At 30.9% G+C, this 17675-nt stretch overlaps 1 protein-coding gene across 5 annotated transcripts in view; it reads left to right on the top strand.

The window, feature by feature from the left end:
• how (protein held out wings) overlaps positions 1–17675 on the top strand; it is an 84239-nt gene that overhangs the window by 55373 nt on the left and 11191 nt on the right. For all 5 annotated transcript variants that reach the window (XM_068771293.1, XM_068771311.1, XM_068771299.1 and 2 more), the window contains exon 2: positions 1281–1414. In XM_068771293.1, the coding sequence (XP_068627394.1) occupies positions 1281–1414 (134 nt within the window). The remainder of the gene's footprint in view (positions 1–1280; positions 1415–17675) is intronic.

The raw sequence follows: 17675 nt of genomic DNA, 5'->3' as shown, positions 1-17675 counted from the left end.
GGCAAATGTAGATCAAATTTGAATATCAAATGACATGACCCATAAGTCACCAAATCTTATAATTTGTAACATTCAAACGAAAACAACAAGTTCTAGCGTCGGCTATAATTAACCAACATATATGTTTTATTTATTGCAGGTTAATTAAAACAGATACACAACTAGGAAAATTATTTATATGCATGTTGGCGATAATTTTTATTCCGATTTGACAATAAATTATATTATATAAACCACTATGAAATATTTATTAAGTAGATACCTTTATGTAACTGTTAAAAATAAAATATATTTATCTGCGAATGTATTTTTATGGAAAATGAGCTCTTTGTCCAGCACAAGTGTGGTAATCGCGTTAGTCAATTATAGACAAGAGGAAATATCGTAAACAAGAGCAACTAGTAGGCGTATTTGCAACCACCACTATGTACATGTGTAGGAGACATAACGCAATTCAGATCGCGTACGATGTCGCAAAAGAATATGGTCATCTGATTGTGTACACCGGATATTGGCCAATGACTCACCGCTTATCTTAATCCCACGTTCGACCAATGATATAAACATTTATGTGAATTTTCTTACAGCTATAAACATTGCATTCAAATCTTTCCCTTTGTTTTATAAATTCTTACCTTTTTACGTTACATCGCACACATTTTCAAAATATACTTTAATCTTTGAAATCCTTACTTTGGCTCATCTCTGAATGGGATTAATTCGTTGATTTAATATTGGGAGTTCGGCAAAGTGACGTTCTCAGAATTTTAATATATTTATAGTTACAACGGTGAACCGCTGTCGTACTGAATGCAGGAGGATGAATGACCAAGTAACGGTAAAAATTGCACCTGTGGACTTGTGTCCTCTTAAATGTCTTACACGTTACAGTGGACTCGATTACGGTGTTGAAGGATCTGTTGCTTTTTGCATTAAAACTAAAAAAAATCGAAAATCCTGTTCAAGGGATTGAATTGACAATTAAAACTTTGTAGTTTTTAATCATTATTATTTTATTCTAATATTGTTTTTTCTTGTTCCCAATAACGTATTACAATGTGTTGTGTTGTCTTATTGAAAACGTACGTCATCTGATATTTATGTTATAAAATTTTATAAATGAATTTTTGTAACGACGCATTAAATTTTATCTTTTCCAGTAACCATTTGGGCGGAGATCTAAAATTAACGTATCTAATATGACAGGTTTTATTTAAAAAAATTATGAACGCAGATGTTGTTGTACGCATCACTAAAAGTTTTTATTGCTTTCTTTACAGAAATAGCGAAAGTACGAGCGAGTTTATTCCAAATAAATGGAGTCAAAAAGGAACCACTCATTTTGCCAGAACCAGAAGGAGTCGTCACCACACTCACAGAGAAAGTGTACGTGCCAGTCAAAGAGCATCCAGATGTAAGTATTTCATTATATATTATTACATTGTCTATATTAAAACGTTATAACTAAAAACGCAAAACTAAAATGTTAAAGAGAAAGTAAGTTGCTTTTATACCTCATAAAAATTATTTAAAGCAAACGCTTTATTTTTCAAATTTCTTTTATTACTTAATCAAATATTTCTTTTGTTAGTTGAGATAGAAGGCGAATGTATTAAATGTTAAAAACATGGGCTTACGATAAATTTTTAATATAAATTCAATAGTCATACAAAAGAGAGAAAGTACGATTTAACTTACTTCTAAAACGTAATGGATTATTGAAGATCGTTTATACAAATTGAACTTTTATTCCAATCGAGAAATTTGTAGTTCGACATATTTCAATTGCTTCTTAATATATATATGATCATATCTTCAAAAGAGTTTTTTTGTTAATTTTAGCAAAGTAATGCGAATTGTTTAAAAGTGATGAAAATAGTTTGATTAGGTATCGATGAACGAAGTAGAGTAACATTATCCAGATGCAAATGTTAATAGCTGTCGAAGACCAAAGAAAGAAGAGAAAGCATATAATACAATTGAGTTTAATTCGCAATACCGAAATAACGGAGAATGCTTATAGTTGATATGTAAAAATAGGAGAAAGACAATGAAAACTGTGTAAAATTGGTCAATATGCCGATCTTTGCTTAAAACTTTTTTTGTCAAAATTGGACACTTTTATTGAAATTATTCAAAGTTTACTTGATCCATGACTTTAAAACCGTAATGTTACAAAATATCTTGTAGATTTCCTACTTTGTTAATTATTATGTATCGTCTTAATGAATTGTCCTTGAACTTCACGCAATATTTAAATGTGAAATACTGTATCGCCTAATCAATGAATTACCTTGAAATAACGGAACATATCTAGACCGGCGAGTTCATTACGTAGCATACGTAATAAAAACGAAATGAAATCTTGACAAAGCTACTTTAGCACTCGAGCTCGATATAGCTATCTAAAGGATAGCTTGCCATTCGAATTTTATCTTTAAAGAGTAGATGTGGTGCATTATACTTAAAAACGAGATAAATGGCGCAGGTTGTAGGTTTTATTGCGTTAGGAGTTACTGTCAGCTCAGTCGTTTATATAAATAGAAGTACAAGGTTGGCAGCCTTCTACATTTGGTGACTTATGTCAGGGCTTTTACTGCGTTTCGACCTGCTTTATAAGTCGATGTACCCCGACCATCAACATTAACTTTCATTCATTGTGACGATCATCTCTATAATAAGATATCGAATAAGTTTTTCAACTCCTTTTTAAGTTCAGAGTTCATTCAACTGGATGAATCACGACTAACTTTTATTAATAAAATCTCCACCCATTTAAAACTAGAGATCTGGTGATTACAAATGATGAGGTTTATTTTGATACTTGATTCGTAGCAGTGTTATCTACTGTCACCGCTGTAACTGGACGTAATCTATGAAAGAGATCTGTTTAAATGTATGCTCTTTATGTGTGAAGGCAGTGACTCTAAGATATTATACAGTTCAAAATATTCCTTAGCATTTTTAAGTCATTATGACAAGTAGGTATTCAAGGCTTTTAAGATATATTTTAAATATTAAAAACTACTGCCCTTAAAACTATAAAAACATATTACTTCGATGGCTTGTTCTATTAAATGTACCGTATCGACCTTACAGTTAACATAAGCCTTTAACGTTAGTTAGTGATCGATTGTTGGCGCCGTCCACGGGCTTAGTCAACCTCCTTATTTGGTATTGGCGTTAAAACGTTTTTTCTACTTCATCCATTCAGTCTCTAATAAATATTTTTTCTTGTAATCAGACTCTCGTATAGTAAGGTGGCCAATTAAAAAATAATTTACCTCTTTTAGTTGCCATTTATTACTCTTGCAGCGTTAAATAGTGGAAACGTCGTCGAAAAATTTTTTTTTTAATTTTTTTCTTGATGATGACTTCAATTAGAGAGAAAATTTAATGTTTTTTCACCTTCCATGTAACGGTTATTTATGTAAATCTATAAAGAAATAGTTATTACAAACAAGACGTTGATGAGTTTTATATGTAATTAGAAATAATCATGTTTCCTTGATGTCGAGACTAAACTAAAAAGTTGTATTAAACAACTCGACAAGTCTCGACATCAAGGAAACTGGGTAGAAGGGAAAAAGGTCTCAACATCGATAGTAATATCGAAACAAAGAGGAAAATGTTTATTGAGAAATAGTATTTCATTTAAAAAAAGACTCAGTGATGGTTGTAAATTACAATTGTGAAATGTTAAACAGATTTGAAAACGATGGATTCAGTACACGCTTATTTAGATTAAGGTCGGATAAGTTAATGGTCATGAATATTCCATCTGTTACTGACAGATTTTGTTTACAATGATCATCCGGATAATTGTCAGGAATCTAACAATGTGAACGTAAATCTCGTTATAAATTGAATCTTGAACATCGATCAAAGGAGCCGTGCGGATGTGTTCGCCACGAACTAATGGAAGGCTTCCAAGAAGTATTCAGATACACTTAGATATTTTTCAAATTAACATTCAAAGAAGCTTAGGCATGTAGTTAATAATATCTATTTAATGTTCATTATTGAGTTTGCACGATCTGCGGCACCATCTTTATCAATGTAAATATAGTTAATATTAAATAAATCAAGATATTCTTACTCATAAGTAATTCAATTTGAACGATATTCGTTCGATTTATCCGAAAATTCAAATACAGAAATATTGGCATTAAGGAGACCCATTTCTGTTATTTTAAGAAATGGAACAGGAATATTTACTTTGGCATTTTATTTGCTCGCAAAACCTCTGTACCGTGAAGTAAACGGCAACTAATCTGAAAATAGAGCACATTGAATGCGTTTCATATGCGGTACATACTCTCGAAACAATAGCTTTTGGGTCTTGCTCATAGCGGTTGTGAGGGTAAATGTTTTAACTAACGATATTTACTTCCAAATTGAAATACCTACATTTTTTTAACAAAAACTGTAAGATTACATACCGTTTTGTAATACTGAACAATTGTTGATGGTTTCCATTTACAGCCAGAGACCTACTTATATTGTCTTTTATTTTATCTTACTTTCTTTATGCTAAAATACTTTAAAAATCGCAAGTATTAATCAGATATATTAAAGGTTTTACTTATTATTTAACGATTATAAAATCATGGTTACCGGATACTAGCGAACTACATTTGACTAAAAATGATTCTAGTGTCATAGTGATTCATAACTACAGCATAAATGTCAACCGTGATATATACGTAGTGTTTGTAACTGGATTGACCTTCAAGAAACAAGATATGATGCTGTTATTTAGATGGAACTATGTGATATTATTTACCTTAATAGAAACTAAATGCACACCGAATGTAGATGATGTCTGATTCCGTATTCGCAATGAGCGTTTACCGCAATGTATGTATCAAACGCACAGGGAAGCAATCAGGTGCAATCATAGTGGTATCGTTGATAGAGAGTTACAATCATGATCTTGGACTCGCCCCACAGGTTTTCCTAGTTGCGTGCAACTTGTAGTAATAGAGATGCAATATGTTGAAATTTGCGATGGTTTAATACAATTTTTTAATGCGTAGTTTGTGGAAACTTACAAAGAATAATGCAAATTATATATCTGTACAAGTAGATGCATTAACAAAAACAAAGGTACTTGTCGATGGTAATTATTGTTACCTGCATGGAAATGAATTGTTAATATTTACCTATAAATACGAATCAATATATTATTTTTTTGTTTATGGTTTTGTCTATGCTACGTTACATACACCTAAATATTTACATACATTCACGACACTAAAAAAAACTTTTAAAGGAAATTTAAATTAATTTGACAGAAAAATGGTATTTTTATAATTGCAATTTTCACATTGAATTATTTATTTGCGTTTACTTTTTGCGGTAGTAGAATTTTTTAATATGAGCCGTCATGTGTTTGTCTAACGTGAAACCTTTAACTTGCCTTTTAAAATTAGTACTTATTTCAACTATCTATAAAAGAACTTTTCGCTGTTAAATGTTTTTGGTCAACATCATTAGGCTGTCCGTAGGTAACTGTTTTCCATTTATATCGAATTAATATCGATATGTTCAAAAGATGGATATTATTTTTTATGTATTACTTTCTAAAAAAGTATGTGAAAGTGATTAAAATTAAAATACAATAATTGTATTTGATTTTGCCTTAATTCAGTATTCTTTGCATATACCTATATCTGAATATATTTTAAAATATATATACATAGAAAATGAGAAAGCTTGTTGTGCGATTTATTGTTTTAATTAAATAAATTACGGCATATGGATACGACAGCATTTTGTTTGGACTTCGGTAATTCTAATATAATCTATGATCTATTATGCTATTAGTAGCTAGTAACGGTTTTGAATTTTTGTTTGACGTAATTCTATTATTCAATGTAACAGATTCCTTAAACAAAGACTTGTGTAAAAATTAAAGTAGGTAAGGCTAGCTTGTGCCTTTTTAATAGGCACAGCAAATGAAAATTTAAAATCTCTTCGAAACATCTTTTCGTCCAAAATACCTCTCTATTGAAATTAATATAAAATGATAGATATATTATTCAACAAGGCCAAATGTTTAATACTTGTGTACTAGGTATAACGGTTATTTTTTTGAAATATAGGACCTATTATTATACACAAACATGAATAAGTCTAGTATATTGAACATATTTTATATTGTAGGCTCTTAAAATTCACTTTATGGCAACGTATTAAAAATGTTTTTAATATAAAGTAATTAATAAATGTTAATTTCTTAATAGATATTCTTCGTACCTTAACATATTTTTTAACATATTTGCAAAACAAATAAAACATACGATTTTAAAATTAAATTGGCTAACCCAAACAATAAATTTATTTAATGGCCCGTCGAAACAATCTCGTAAGCGTTTGGCGTTAGCTAGCAGTGTGCGCTCCATCATTCGCAAGTGCAAACATCAGTAAAAGCTCGCGAATGATTCAAATATAAAACAATTTAAACTAGTACAGCGGAAAACGCTTTTGTGTTATGACTAGCAACGATGTTTACATCGAAACATTAACTTTATGCGTTTTGTTACAAAACTTCTTGCAGATATTTTCCAAAATACAATCAAACCTATTTTTTTTCAATAAATATGGACTGCTTAAGAAGTCACACGTACCAAATAAGTCAAAACTTTACGAAATAATTAGTATTTACTAAAACGTACAAACATTATCCCTTGTAGTTAAAAAATACGCAAGTTTTCTTGTAGCAAATTAGTTCAAAATTTATTTCGTCACTAGAAGATACTACGCACTCGTTTAGAGTTGACTTTTTTGTGACGGCTGTTTTTTCACAAGACGCTTATATGTTATAATAGCAATATACCATATCCAAACTATATTTTTTAACGCCGATGTCGTCAATCACATCCCAGTTTCATAGAAAATTTTTATAAACCGCACAAAAAAATTTGACCAAAAATAGCATAGATTATAAATCGCAGAAAAAAACCGTACGCAAAATCTGACGAATGTATTCTTAAGATAATTTGAATTATATCATTTTAAAAGTGCTGTAAAAGTAAGTTTTGTTGCTAAACTCAAAGCAAACTCAACTTAAAATTTATATTTCGGATTGTAAATTATGCGTAGCCTAAAAAAATATCGTGTAAAAAATAATCCAGAGTTTAAACACGGATGATTACAGTAGCATTTATGACTGCGTAACTAGGCGAGGCGTGGGCGGTCCTTGTTTAACGCGGACATCGTTACTTTGTGAGATTTTAATAAAGTTTTCTCAGAGCACGATATCGGTGTTTTAAACTATCATTTGAGCTATAAAGTTCCTGTGTGGGAGACCTGCTAATTTCCGTTACATATATTTCTTGCCAAGCAAATTTCCGGACAAAATGGCGGATCGTGAATCATATTGTACTATTTTTGCAATGTTCTCGAATAATTTCAACATCATTATTGTACAGGTGTTAGACAATTTGTTTATACACCATTGTAGACTGTGAACATAGAATTCGAGGTACCATTTCTATATTTCATATTCTTGGGTAAATAATAACATGTTATTCATGGAATTTAGATGAAAATTTTTGGACGCTTCACTTTAATATAGTATATATGTAAATTTACCTACTTGTCTACTCTATATGTTAAATTAAATAAAGTTTAATTTTACCCTTATCGGTTTAAATCTGTTCTATCTTTGTTTAATATGTGTACAAAGTATATTATTTATGAATACAATTGACTGATGAAATAAAAAATAACCGCATGTGCCCATGACAAGAATTAACTCGTATTATGAGCACCGGAAGTAATCAATTTAATTTTAATCAATAAAAATACTGTTTAACAAAAACAAAAACATATAGTTCATATTACATAAGAAATATTTAGAGGGAAAAAGTACAGATAGTAAAGAGTATATGAGTCCCTCAAGTTTATTTTGTGTCTGTGGCCGTGACTCGTGTGTGAGCAATAATGACACCCCTTAGATGACAGTTACGGTTTTAGAAAATTTAAAACTATTGTTAACTTCTTGTGTGTGAATATTAACTAATTAATATGAAAATTAGTGAACAGATCTGTACAGCATCAGATATTAAAACTTGATACTAAAATTCTTGCCATATTTTTCTTGTAGTATAAATAAAACCGTCACAGTTAAAAAGAAACTTTGCCTTCCAACAACACAGACTTCGACGAATTCAAGGAAATAATCACGGAACTGTTCACTCACGAGTTCCTCAATCTTATCGAGTTGTTTGTCCCTAATCAGCATTGACAAGTTTCTACACACGAAATAGGTGGTTTAATTATGTGACTTTCACTAAACCACGTCTATATTTGTCAAACGTGTCACGTTTTGTCACCTGGCTACATATTTGTCCGGAGAGTGATAACTAGGTGCCTACAGTTGCTCTGTACGCTGTACCTAATGAGGTTGATTAGATTGGTCGTGGTCTTACAACCGTTGGGTCATAGATCACGACCAATAGGTGACTTGACTAAACAAGGAATCGTTTCACATGTGATCAATAAATTTTATCGTTGAATATTACGAACAAAATTAGAAACATGACTGACAAGACTTATCTGCTTATGGTACAAAAACTAAATTTGTAGATTTTAAAATTCATACAAATACAACATGGCAGTTTTCCATATTGAGATAGTTCATGTATTAATTTGCTCACGAAAATTATTAATCTATACAATTTCTGTCTTTCTGAAAACGATATGGACGTTCATATAAGGAAAATAGAAATTAACTGGAAAATAGAATTAAACTAAACCAGTAAAAAAGAAATCCAGTATTGTCATACTTTTCAGAAGTGAAGTAAAAATAACAGTCTATTTTTACTTGTTTGTCAAACTTTTTATGTGATGCATAGTTATGTAATGTGTATAGTGTCTAAATATGAACAAAAAATAAAAGTACATTAATTTTAAATATAATTTAAATTCGAACAAAAAGTTTTATTAGATTTGTATGTAATTTCACCGTGTCAGTGGTAAATGCTGGCCGCCTAGCGATGGGAAGATTGAACAAATGGCTTTGCTCAGCCAAGCGATGGGTCACGGGTCAAGAATCGCTGTGAGCTAGATCTGGCGTGGTCGCGAGTCTTAGAAATTATAAAGAGACATTGAACATATTATTTAAAAAAATCTCTGTTTTAACACTAACATTTAAACGCTGTTTATGTAAAAGATGACCAATTATAGCCCAAAAGACATAAGCCTCTACCATAGATTTCTAATAAGACCGGTTAAAAGCGGCTTAAAATAAGCGTTTTATGACGGCCCTAACAAAGTTATTTGTCCAACTTGTGAAAAGACAACCTACAGTGCGCTTGCCAGTCGATGGTGGTCACCCCAGAATCTTAACACATTGTAGTCGGATCGCATGTTAAGTCGTTATTGCTCGACTAGTACGAGAGAGCGAATCACAAATAAATATGTTTTTCATAGACTGGCGGTAGAATGCGGGTCGCTTGTGAATATGTATCTGTAAAATCTATGTCGAAAGTGAAATTTATGTCCACAAAACTATAAAGAATACATTTCTAGGTAATACAAAAAAAAACATATAAATCAAATGAGTATTTTCGTAATTATTGCAATTTACCTGATTGTCGAATCTTGCGAAAAATGCCCGCTCCACGCATATTCCCGCGGCGCGAAGCGCCCGCATACAATGTGTTAAGACACCAACAGCAATCTGTTCTGCGCGCATTCTGGTCTTTTCACTGCCACTACAACTTTGCCAATCTGGACTATGTCGTTTACTTTTGTTCGTCTACAAATCTCCTCATTTCTTAATCTATCTTGTAGATTAATCTTGAATATATTGACATATTACTGAAGACTGAAGTTGGAAAATACTAATTAAAATTAAAAAAATATATATTGTGTTTTAAATATCAAATCAAACGATTTTATTTTTGTAAAGTGCAGTAGTCCCTTGTTTAGAAAATTAATAGTATCCGAGGTAACGATGTATATATCAAATAGTGACCTATTTCTTTGATTAATAATAGAACAATCGTTTATAACCCTTACCTAAATCCATAAGGTACACAAACATGCATATTGATAGCATAAACAGATATTTCCGATTAGTTTCGAGCGCAGCTGGACAGATCATTAAAACACAATTGATTTATCTTACACAACAAAGCGACGTTGCCGTGAAATAAGTTATTGTTGGCGTATGAAGTCATTACGATTTCCTACAAATCATTCCATCATACGATCCTCCGTCATGTTCTTAAGGGTTTATGCTTACTACTAAAAGATAAATATCCTTTAAATGTAAACTTTCGTTACTCTAATATAAAGCCACTGAAAAATAATTTTGATGAGAAAAGAAAACGTTGCTTTTATTTATTTGTAAACTCTACGCGGTTTCCTTTATAGTTACTTTAATTTATATAAATGTTTTAGTTAATTAGTAATTTTAATAATTAGTTAATTAGTTTGTATGAAAATATATATGTTATTGACCAATTTCGACATTTATTTATAATTTATATAAAAATGCTCTCTCGTGTGTATAGTTTTAACTGTTTAGTTAAATTATTATATTTTTAAAATACGTAGTTACGTATGTCGTACAATCAACAGTGGTACAGACGAAAAAAAGGCGAAAATTTTCTTTCATATTCAACAATTCTTTAACACAGATCTTTCATACTATAAATGAATCAGACCAGTTAGTTTATAAATATGCGTTTGTTTTTCTTCACAAAAACGACTATGGTATTTACTGTTAAATTTACTTTGTATTAAACTAGCGGATGTTACATCGAGCATTGTGTATATTCGGTCTTACTTCTGTCGTCATAACATTATGCCCTGCGGCTAAAATCGGAATAGAACGTCGTGACCATTTGCAGAACGACAATTATCCTAGAATTAATCCATCAATCAATTGCATTATGGGATTCGTAATACCCGCCTTGCTCCACCTATCTGACGGCGGTAATGATCGGTAATCAATAGCGGTCGATAGTTCACCTCACCGTTTATTGTAAAACTGTAGATAAGGTTATAGATACTCTAGCGAAGAACGGGGAATCGTATTTATCCTTTACCCTTACTATATAGCAAGCAATATCGAGGTTAAAGATATAATAAGGTAGAAATACACAGCTTTCCGAGATTACCTTCACGCTTTCGAAAACCAACAACATATGAAGAATTTGAACCTATATACTGAATCATAACGATATTTTAGAACCATAAGCATCAGATACTTGAAATTTGATTGAAATAATCCCTTTACTGCGTAAATGTCAGCAAAGAATTCCGAGGCGAGTACCGATAAGTTCGCGATGCAGAAGGTTGCATACATATGAGAGCTAAGAAATAATAAATATATAATTCGGTTAAATAGTAGCATATACCGACCAAAGCCGAGGAGCCCGCTCTGTCGGGACTCCTAAAACTTCGCTACTTTAAAAGAGGTTTTAAGCGAGCCGTGCTTTGCCAATTCATACCCGAAGAATCTGCAAGTGGCATTTGGGCAGCAGTGACAGTATGCAACAAGAAAAAAGAATGAAATGTCAATCAAAAATCTTCTATAATCTGTCACAAGTACGATAAACACACAAGAACGTAAAATTACAACAACAAGTGATAAGTTTAAACTTTTTGCCTAATGAAAGATTTAGCGACTTTGTATATCGTTTATATATCATAAAGGTTAGTGTTAGTAGCTAGTAGCAAAATATTTAACGTATAAATATAGAGGCGTATTTTTGAAAGCATATTCAGATGCTACTGTTATCTTTTCGATCTGCTTTCGTATAATTTTGCCCAAGCATTTATAACTTTCAGTCGAACCGCTTTGAGATATCAAAACACAGTGAGTAAGTGCATCGCATATGCTCTCGTAAAGTCGAGAATAGCTGAAAAAACAAAGAAGCTTTTAAAGTGAATCTCTAAACAATCAAATCGTTTTTGGTACGATGAACCCCTTGATGTATAACCAGTTCATATGCAGATGATATCAAAAAAATATCTGACAAAGACAAGAGGCAAAGATGAATGGAATGATAAGAACAGGCTTTCTGAATGGTCTTTTGTATATATGCCTAATTACCTTGTCAGTTGATACTCCAAATTATGTTCACCAACTTTTTCATTTTAACGCATATGTCATCTTTTAGGGTGGCTTATGTCTTGAAATTGGCGTCTAACGACTGAGAAAAGAAGAAAAAAACTAATAAAATTTTCCATTTTGTTTTTCATTGATATATACCCATTTTTTTTGTTATGCACATTCATAATTGTTAAATTTTCACATATCAAGTTTCACGGTGAGTGGTTGAACGGTACAGGAGTTAATAGATTGATGCTACACGTGGTAGTGAATTACAGCATTGAAGATAATTTACAAGACTTCTCCGTGAAAAAAGCATGTAGTCTTCAATTTTCGCGATAATTGGTAAAGGAGTTTTTATGTTAAACTATTTCGTATTTAAAAACTATTAGTTTTCATTTTTATATTATGAATCAAAAACAAAGGTAAACATATTTTGGGTATAGTACCAAAATTTATTTTTCATTATTATAAGCTTATTTTTATCATTTAAACGCAACTAAAATCTCATAAAATATATTTTAAAATAAAATACTGATTATTATGTAGTCAGTAAATTTACATCTAAGTCTACGTTTTCATTGTGTGTACATAAAATAACCGTGGAAAATTCATATATGAAAATTGCACAACAAAAATTGTTAAGAAATTTTTTCAAAGAATATTCCATGAACTAACATAATTCCGTTATACTTTTGTTACTTGAGTAAGTCATGTCATTTGCTCTGACACTGAGGAGGCCTTTCATAGTGTATTGTGTATTCGCAAATGTTGATTTTTCTTGTAAATTTAGGTCATTAATATGTTCCTACACTAATTTATATATTACTTTGATAATATACGCTTATACTTGCATATCATTTATACTTTTAAAATCGTTAATTTAATTTTTTGACTTCAGAATAAATAAAAACTTTTTGCTTACGTTGTAAGTAATATAGTAGAATAACTTTTATTATCTGTAAAACGGTTTAATTAGTGTTATCTTAATGATATTCTTTGTAAATATTAACACGTTACAATTGAATAGGTGTTACCTTAATCATTCTCTTTAGTTGTTACAGTAAATTTATTTTGAACTGTTCTTTCACTGTTAATTGATGTAAAAAATTATAATCTTGCAGAAGGCCATGACATACTAGTTTTTATTATACTGTCGTTGTAGATAAAATGTGAACGCTTCTCTTGATTTTCCATAGAAAAAATACGTAATGCTAAATTGATAATAAATTTAAACTATTTAAATAAAAGTTAATGTATCATCGTGAACCAAATTAATGTTATTACTAAAGTATGACAATGGAATAACGTAGCATTTCATACTTAACAATTAGGCCTACGAAACTATACGCTTATTAACGTCATAGAAATTGCACATTTCGTTTGAACATGAAAGGTAATGCTGCACATTATAGGCTAATGTCACGGCATGTAACTAATGTATCCGGGTTTCGGAGCGGCCCCAGTTCCGCTAATATGCAGAGTAACTTGTGACCTGCCAATGTAATTGGCATGCAATTTGGTTAGTGGGTAAATATAATTTCTATTAGCTTTGTACAGCAAACCATTCGTTAGCTCAGCACTTCTTTTATATATTACTTAAGAATCATGTAATTCTATTTATAAATACTGAATACCATTTTGTATGCGATGAAAGTAGGAGCCAGAAATATAACAGCAATATTAATCTGCTTATTTCCGGAATAGACTTTCAAGGCTGTATTGGTAGGATCGTTTAAAATTAGTAGATATATTGACAGGAATCTGAACGCTGAAGGTGAATGTCAAAGAATTGCAAGGAGGCCTCCTTTAACATGCTAAGTGATTTATCAGCCCTATACTTGGCCCATTTCCCTACAGTGCGATGGGTCCGATAACCGCACGGTGAATCCATAGATTGTTGAGAAATTACGTCTCATAATGTAGATGTTTATGACTGTGGTACATCGGAGACCTTCACTTGTTGGAGTGAAATTTTTTTACCGAAGATAAAAGCAATAAATTTGGTGTATTACATTTACTAACCAGTTACATTTTAAAAAAATTGGGTCTGATAGTCATGTCTTTTTATTATTCTATAATAAGACCGATATTTATGGATAAGTCATCACACTAGATATGTAACGGTAAGTCACTACAATAGATGCTTAAAGGAGGTAGCATCAATCAGTCCAACCAAAGAATAATTATTAAACATTAGAGGGCTGACAGTGGTAATCCAGAGGTAAAGGACTGAGATCGTAGGTCGCGGGTTCGATTCCTGGGATTCTTCTATAGCTATCTATATTTAGGGGAGACCTATGCCTTGTATAGGGCGTCTATGGGCTGAAACAAGAGAGGTCAGCAACCCATTTTAGATGCCAAATGCCCATTGGTTTAAACAGCCCACACACTCGAGGTTTTGTGATCTTATTTACTGATATTTTTAACCCAGCAGTGAGAGTGATTAATAATATTATAAAAATTGATACGCTTAATTGTTCCTGATATTATTTATATAAAACAAATGACAATCGCTTTAATTTTATCGCGGATCACAAAATTTGTACACAAATATAATATAGATGATTGCCTTATTACCATTAACCGTTTCATTATTAAACAAATTTAGATATTGAACAGTATATGTACACAGCAGTGGTTAATATGATGTCATACTGTTCCTGAGTGACATTGACAAAGGTTAAAATAATGCTATACAATTTTATTAGTTTACACACCTGGGATATTTTTGTATTAATATTTATTATTCTTACAACAAATCCATTCATCTCTAGTCAACATTCAGTATCACAGTGGGAGGAATAGAATTGTTTATCGAATAAGAATACAGTTCGAACACATATTTTTAATGGTCTGTTTGTCCTTCCATTCATCGCAGTTATACTTTGCAAAGACACCTCACGTAGGCGGTACTGATTGGTCATACATTAAACTGTAAAATCAATTACCGTGTCACAAACGGTTGGCGTTGTTAAACATGTAACTGTTCGACATTTAAATTCGTAAATAATGCATACTTATAAATATTTATTTTACAAATAATCTTAACATTGATATTAATATCTTCTATTTGGTATGAAAACATTCATCAATGGTAAAGTAAGTTAGCAGCTAACTGACATAATTTGTGTCTCTGTCTCATTTAACAGCGCCTTTTTATAAATTGGAACCCAGTTGCAAAATATTCATGAAGACGTAAGGAAATAAAAGTACCAAAAAAAAATTGGTATTGAAAAATATGTCTTTATAAGTCCGTTAGCACATTTATGTGTTTGCCCAATATATTATAAAAAAATAGTTACGATAAATCAATATTAAACAAAATTAGAATCGTCGATACTTGAGAAATATTTCAAAATATAGTTGTTATATATATTAAATAAATTTGTATACACCTACAAAGCTCCAGAGCATCTTGATTAGGAAAAAGACTGCTAGAGGAATTAAAACGTTTTCAATTTATCATGCATAAGTGCTTTAATATCAAAATCATTATCAAGTTCGTAACACAAATTTAATATACCTATGTATAGACAACTGATAAATTAAAATAGGGTCTGACCTGATTTGGACGATTGAGAATGTTCTTACTACTAAGGCTGCCAATGTTATTAATGAAAGACCGTGTCAATTACGTATTAAAACGAATTGGTCAACGAAGACTCATGTAAATATTTAATATGAAAATTTTCTCATCCACGTCATTCTTTTAAAAAACTTTTTCAAAACTGTATAATTAAAAATACATTAGATGACAGATATTAAAGAAATCCCTTGCGTCAAAGACATTTAATTTGACGTCATTTTTCTTTTTTTTAATGAATCACTAATGAGACGTTAGTACAGATTAAATAAATATCACACTGATGGTTTGCATGGCTTGGAGATATATTGGAAAATGACTCTTAGGCATAGAGGTTGTATTTTAATTATTACACGAATTAATATTTTTTAAGTAGACCCTGGCAACTCTGAATTATGTAACTAATTTTTGTTTTAATATAGTTAGGCAATATTAAAGTAAATCGATTAAATTTTCAAAGGTGAGTAATTTTAAATATAATTTAGTCTATACTTATTGAAATTTATGTGAAGAATCTACAATGAACAGTAAAATAAAAATATTTTTAAATATCTTAATTAAAATTCTTAGTGCATTACAATGTTTAAACATCAATAAGAACCGGTAGATGTCCCGGATCGACGGAAAGCAATTGATGTTTACTGATTAGTTGCGCTATATACGTTTAAAGGAATAAATTATTGTTTATGTTCGTCTTATTAATTGTTTAATCATTATTCAATAACTTTATTAACTCGTTTTTATAAAGATATAGTAGAGGTAACTTAATTTAAATAGAGTGTCAATAATAAAACATGCCGCTAGTCTTTTGTTTCTTTTATTTGACAATCGTGTTTCAGTTATTTGACAATTAATTTTTCATTCAAATTAAAAAGTTGACGACGGTTAACGTTTATTTTAAAGTTATTATGCTTTATTGAAAATTAGTATTGTTTTATTGGCTGTTATTAATATTAGTAATATTTAGTACATGATGCAATAGATCTTCAACGCCATAACATCCGATGACGTAATTCTTCTTACAAGACATTCAATAAGTATGACGTTGAAGGCCCGGCGAACAGAATCAATAAAATTTAAATAGGCAGCGACAAATTATTTTATTTAATATTAAAATTTTGCATTCGCTAACATAAATATTTGTAGATATGATATACAAAATAAACAGACGCCTCTACGTTAGTTCGAATAAACAAAACGAGTCGGAAACTAGATTTCAACAAATATCGAACAAAAATACATGGCTTATAAATTTAGATGCGATGTTTTCGACATTGATTAATCGGGACAAAACGGCATGAGTGTTTTAATAGTCTATCTTTGTGACATTTCCAAAATTAAGAAAAATGGTCAACCGGAAAACACATTAACTGGATAGAAGATACAACTATTTTATATTTAAAAATAGTTTTTATTCTGAAAGAGTCAGTTTCTAAATCAATTACTCGTTAATGAAGCGCCCTTCTAATAATACCAAAGTAATATCGTCTACACTTTTAAAATTTGATTACTGACAATAACTTTCATCTTTGCCCTGTCACTTGTATATCATTATTAACCTATTTATTATACTTATAGTATTTTAAAACAGCATGTAATGACGTAATGTGAATAATAAATAAACTTAAGTCAAATAACATGAATATTTTTTTCCTCGCATCACCCGTCACAAAGATGCCGCTCGTTTCAACCAGACGTATACATTTAAGAATGGGATGTGTAAATTTGAAATTCGGTACAATGTTTCAACGTATTTTTACGACAGGAAAAACGAAAATCCCTTTTGTAATGAAAATATTAGCAATCGGAAAAGAAGTCGGTGAAATGGGCAAAAGGCCAAGTCGCACGATGCGACACTGTTTCAAATAGCACCGCGTCCGGCTGAGCTTTGTTTCACACTTCGTTCGGATAAAGTAGGTGTTATTATTGACAAGCAAAGGCCATGTATAAGGTTTGACGTACAAACTCGAGTCATTTATTGAACAATTTAATTTATAGACCTCTCTATAAATA

The sequence above is a fragment of the Battus philenor genome, unplaced genomic scaffold (genome assembly GCF_028537555.1).
Source record: "Battus philenor isolate CCGP_79_NKW_IND1 unplaced genomic scaffold, ilBatPhil1.0.hap1 SCAF_10, whole genome shotgun sequence".
In the NCBI taxonomy this organism is placed as follows: Eukaryota; Metazoa; Arthropoda; class Insecta; order Lepidoptera; family Papilionidae; genus Battus; species Battus philenor.
The sequence above is the reverse complement of the archived record's forward strand: the minus strand, read 5'-3'. Positions and strand labels throughout refer to the sequence as shown.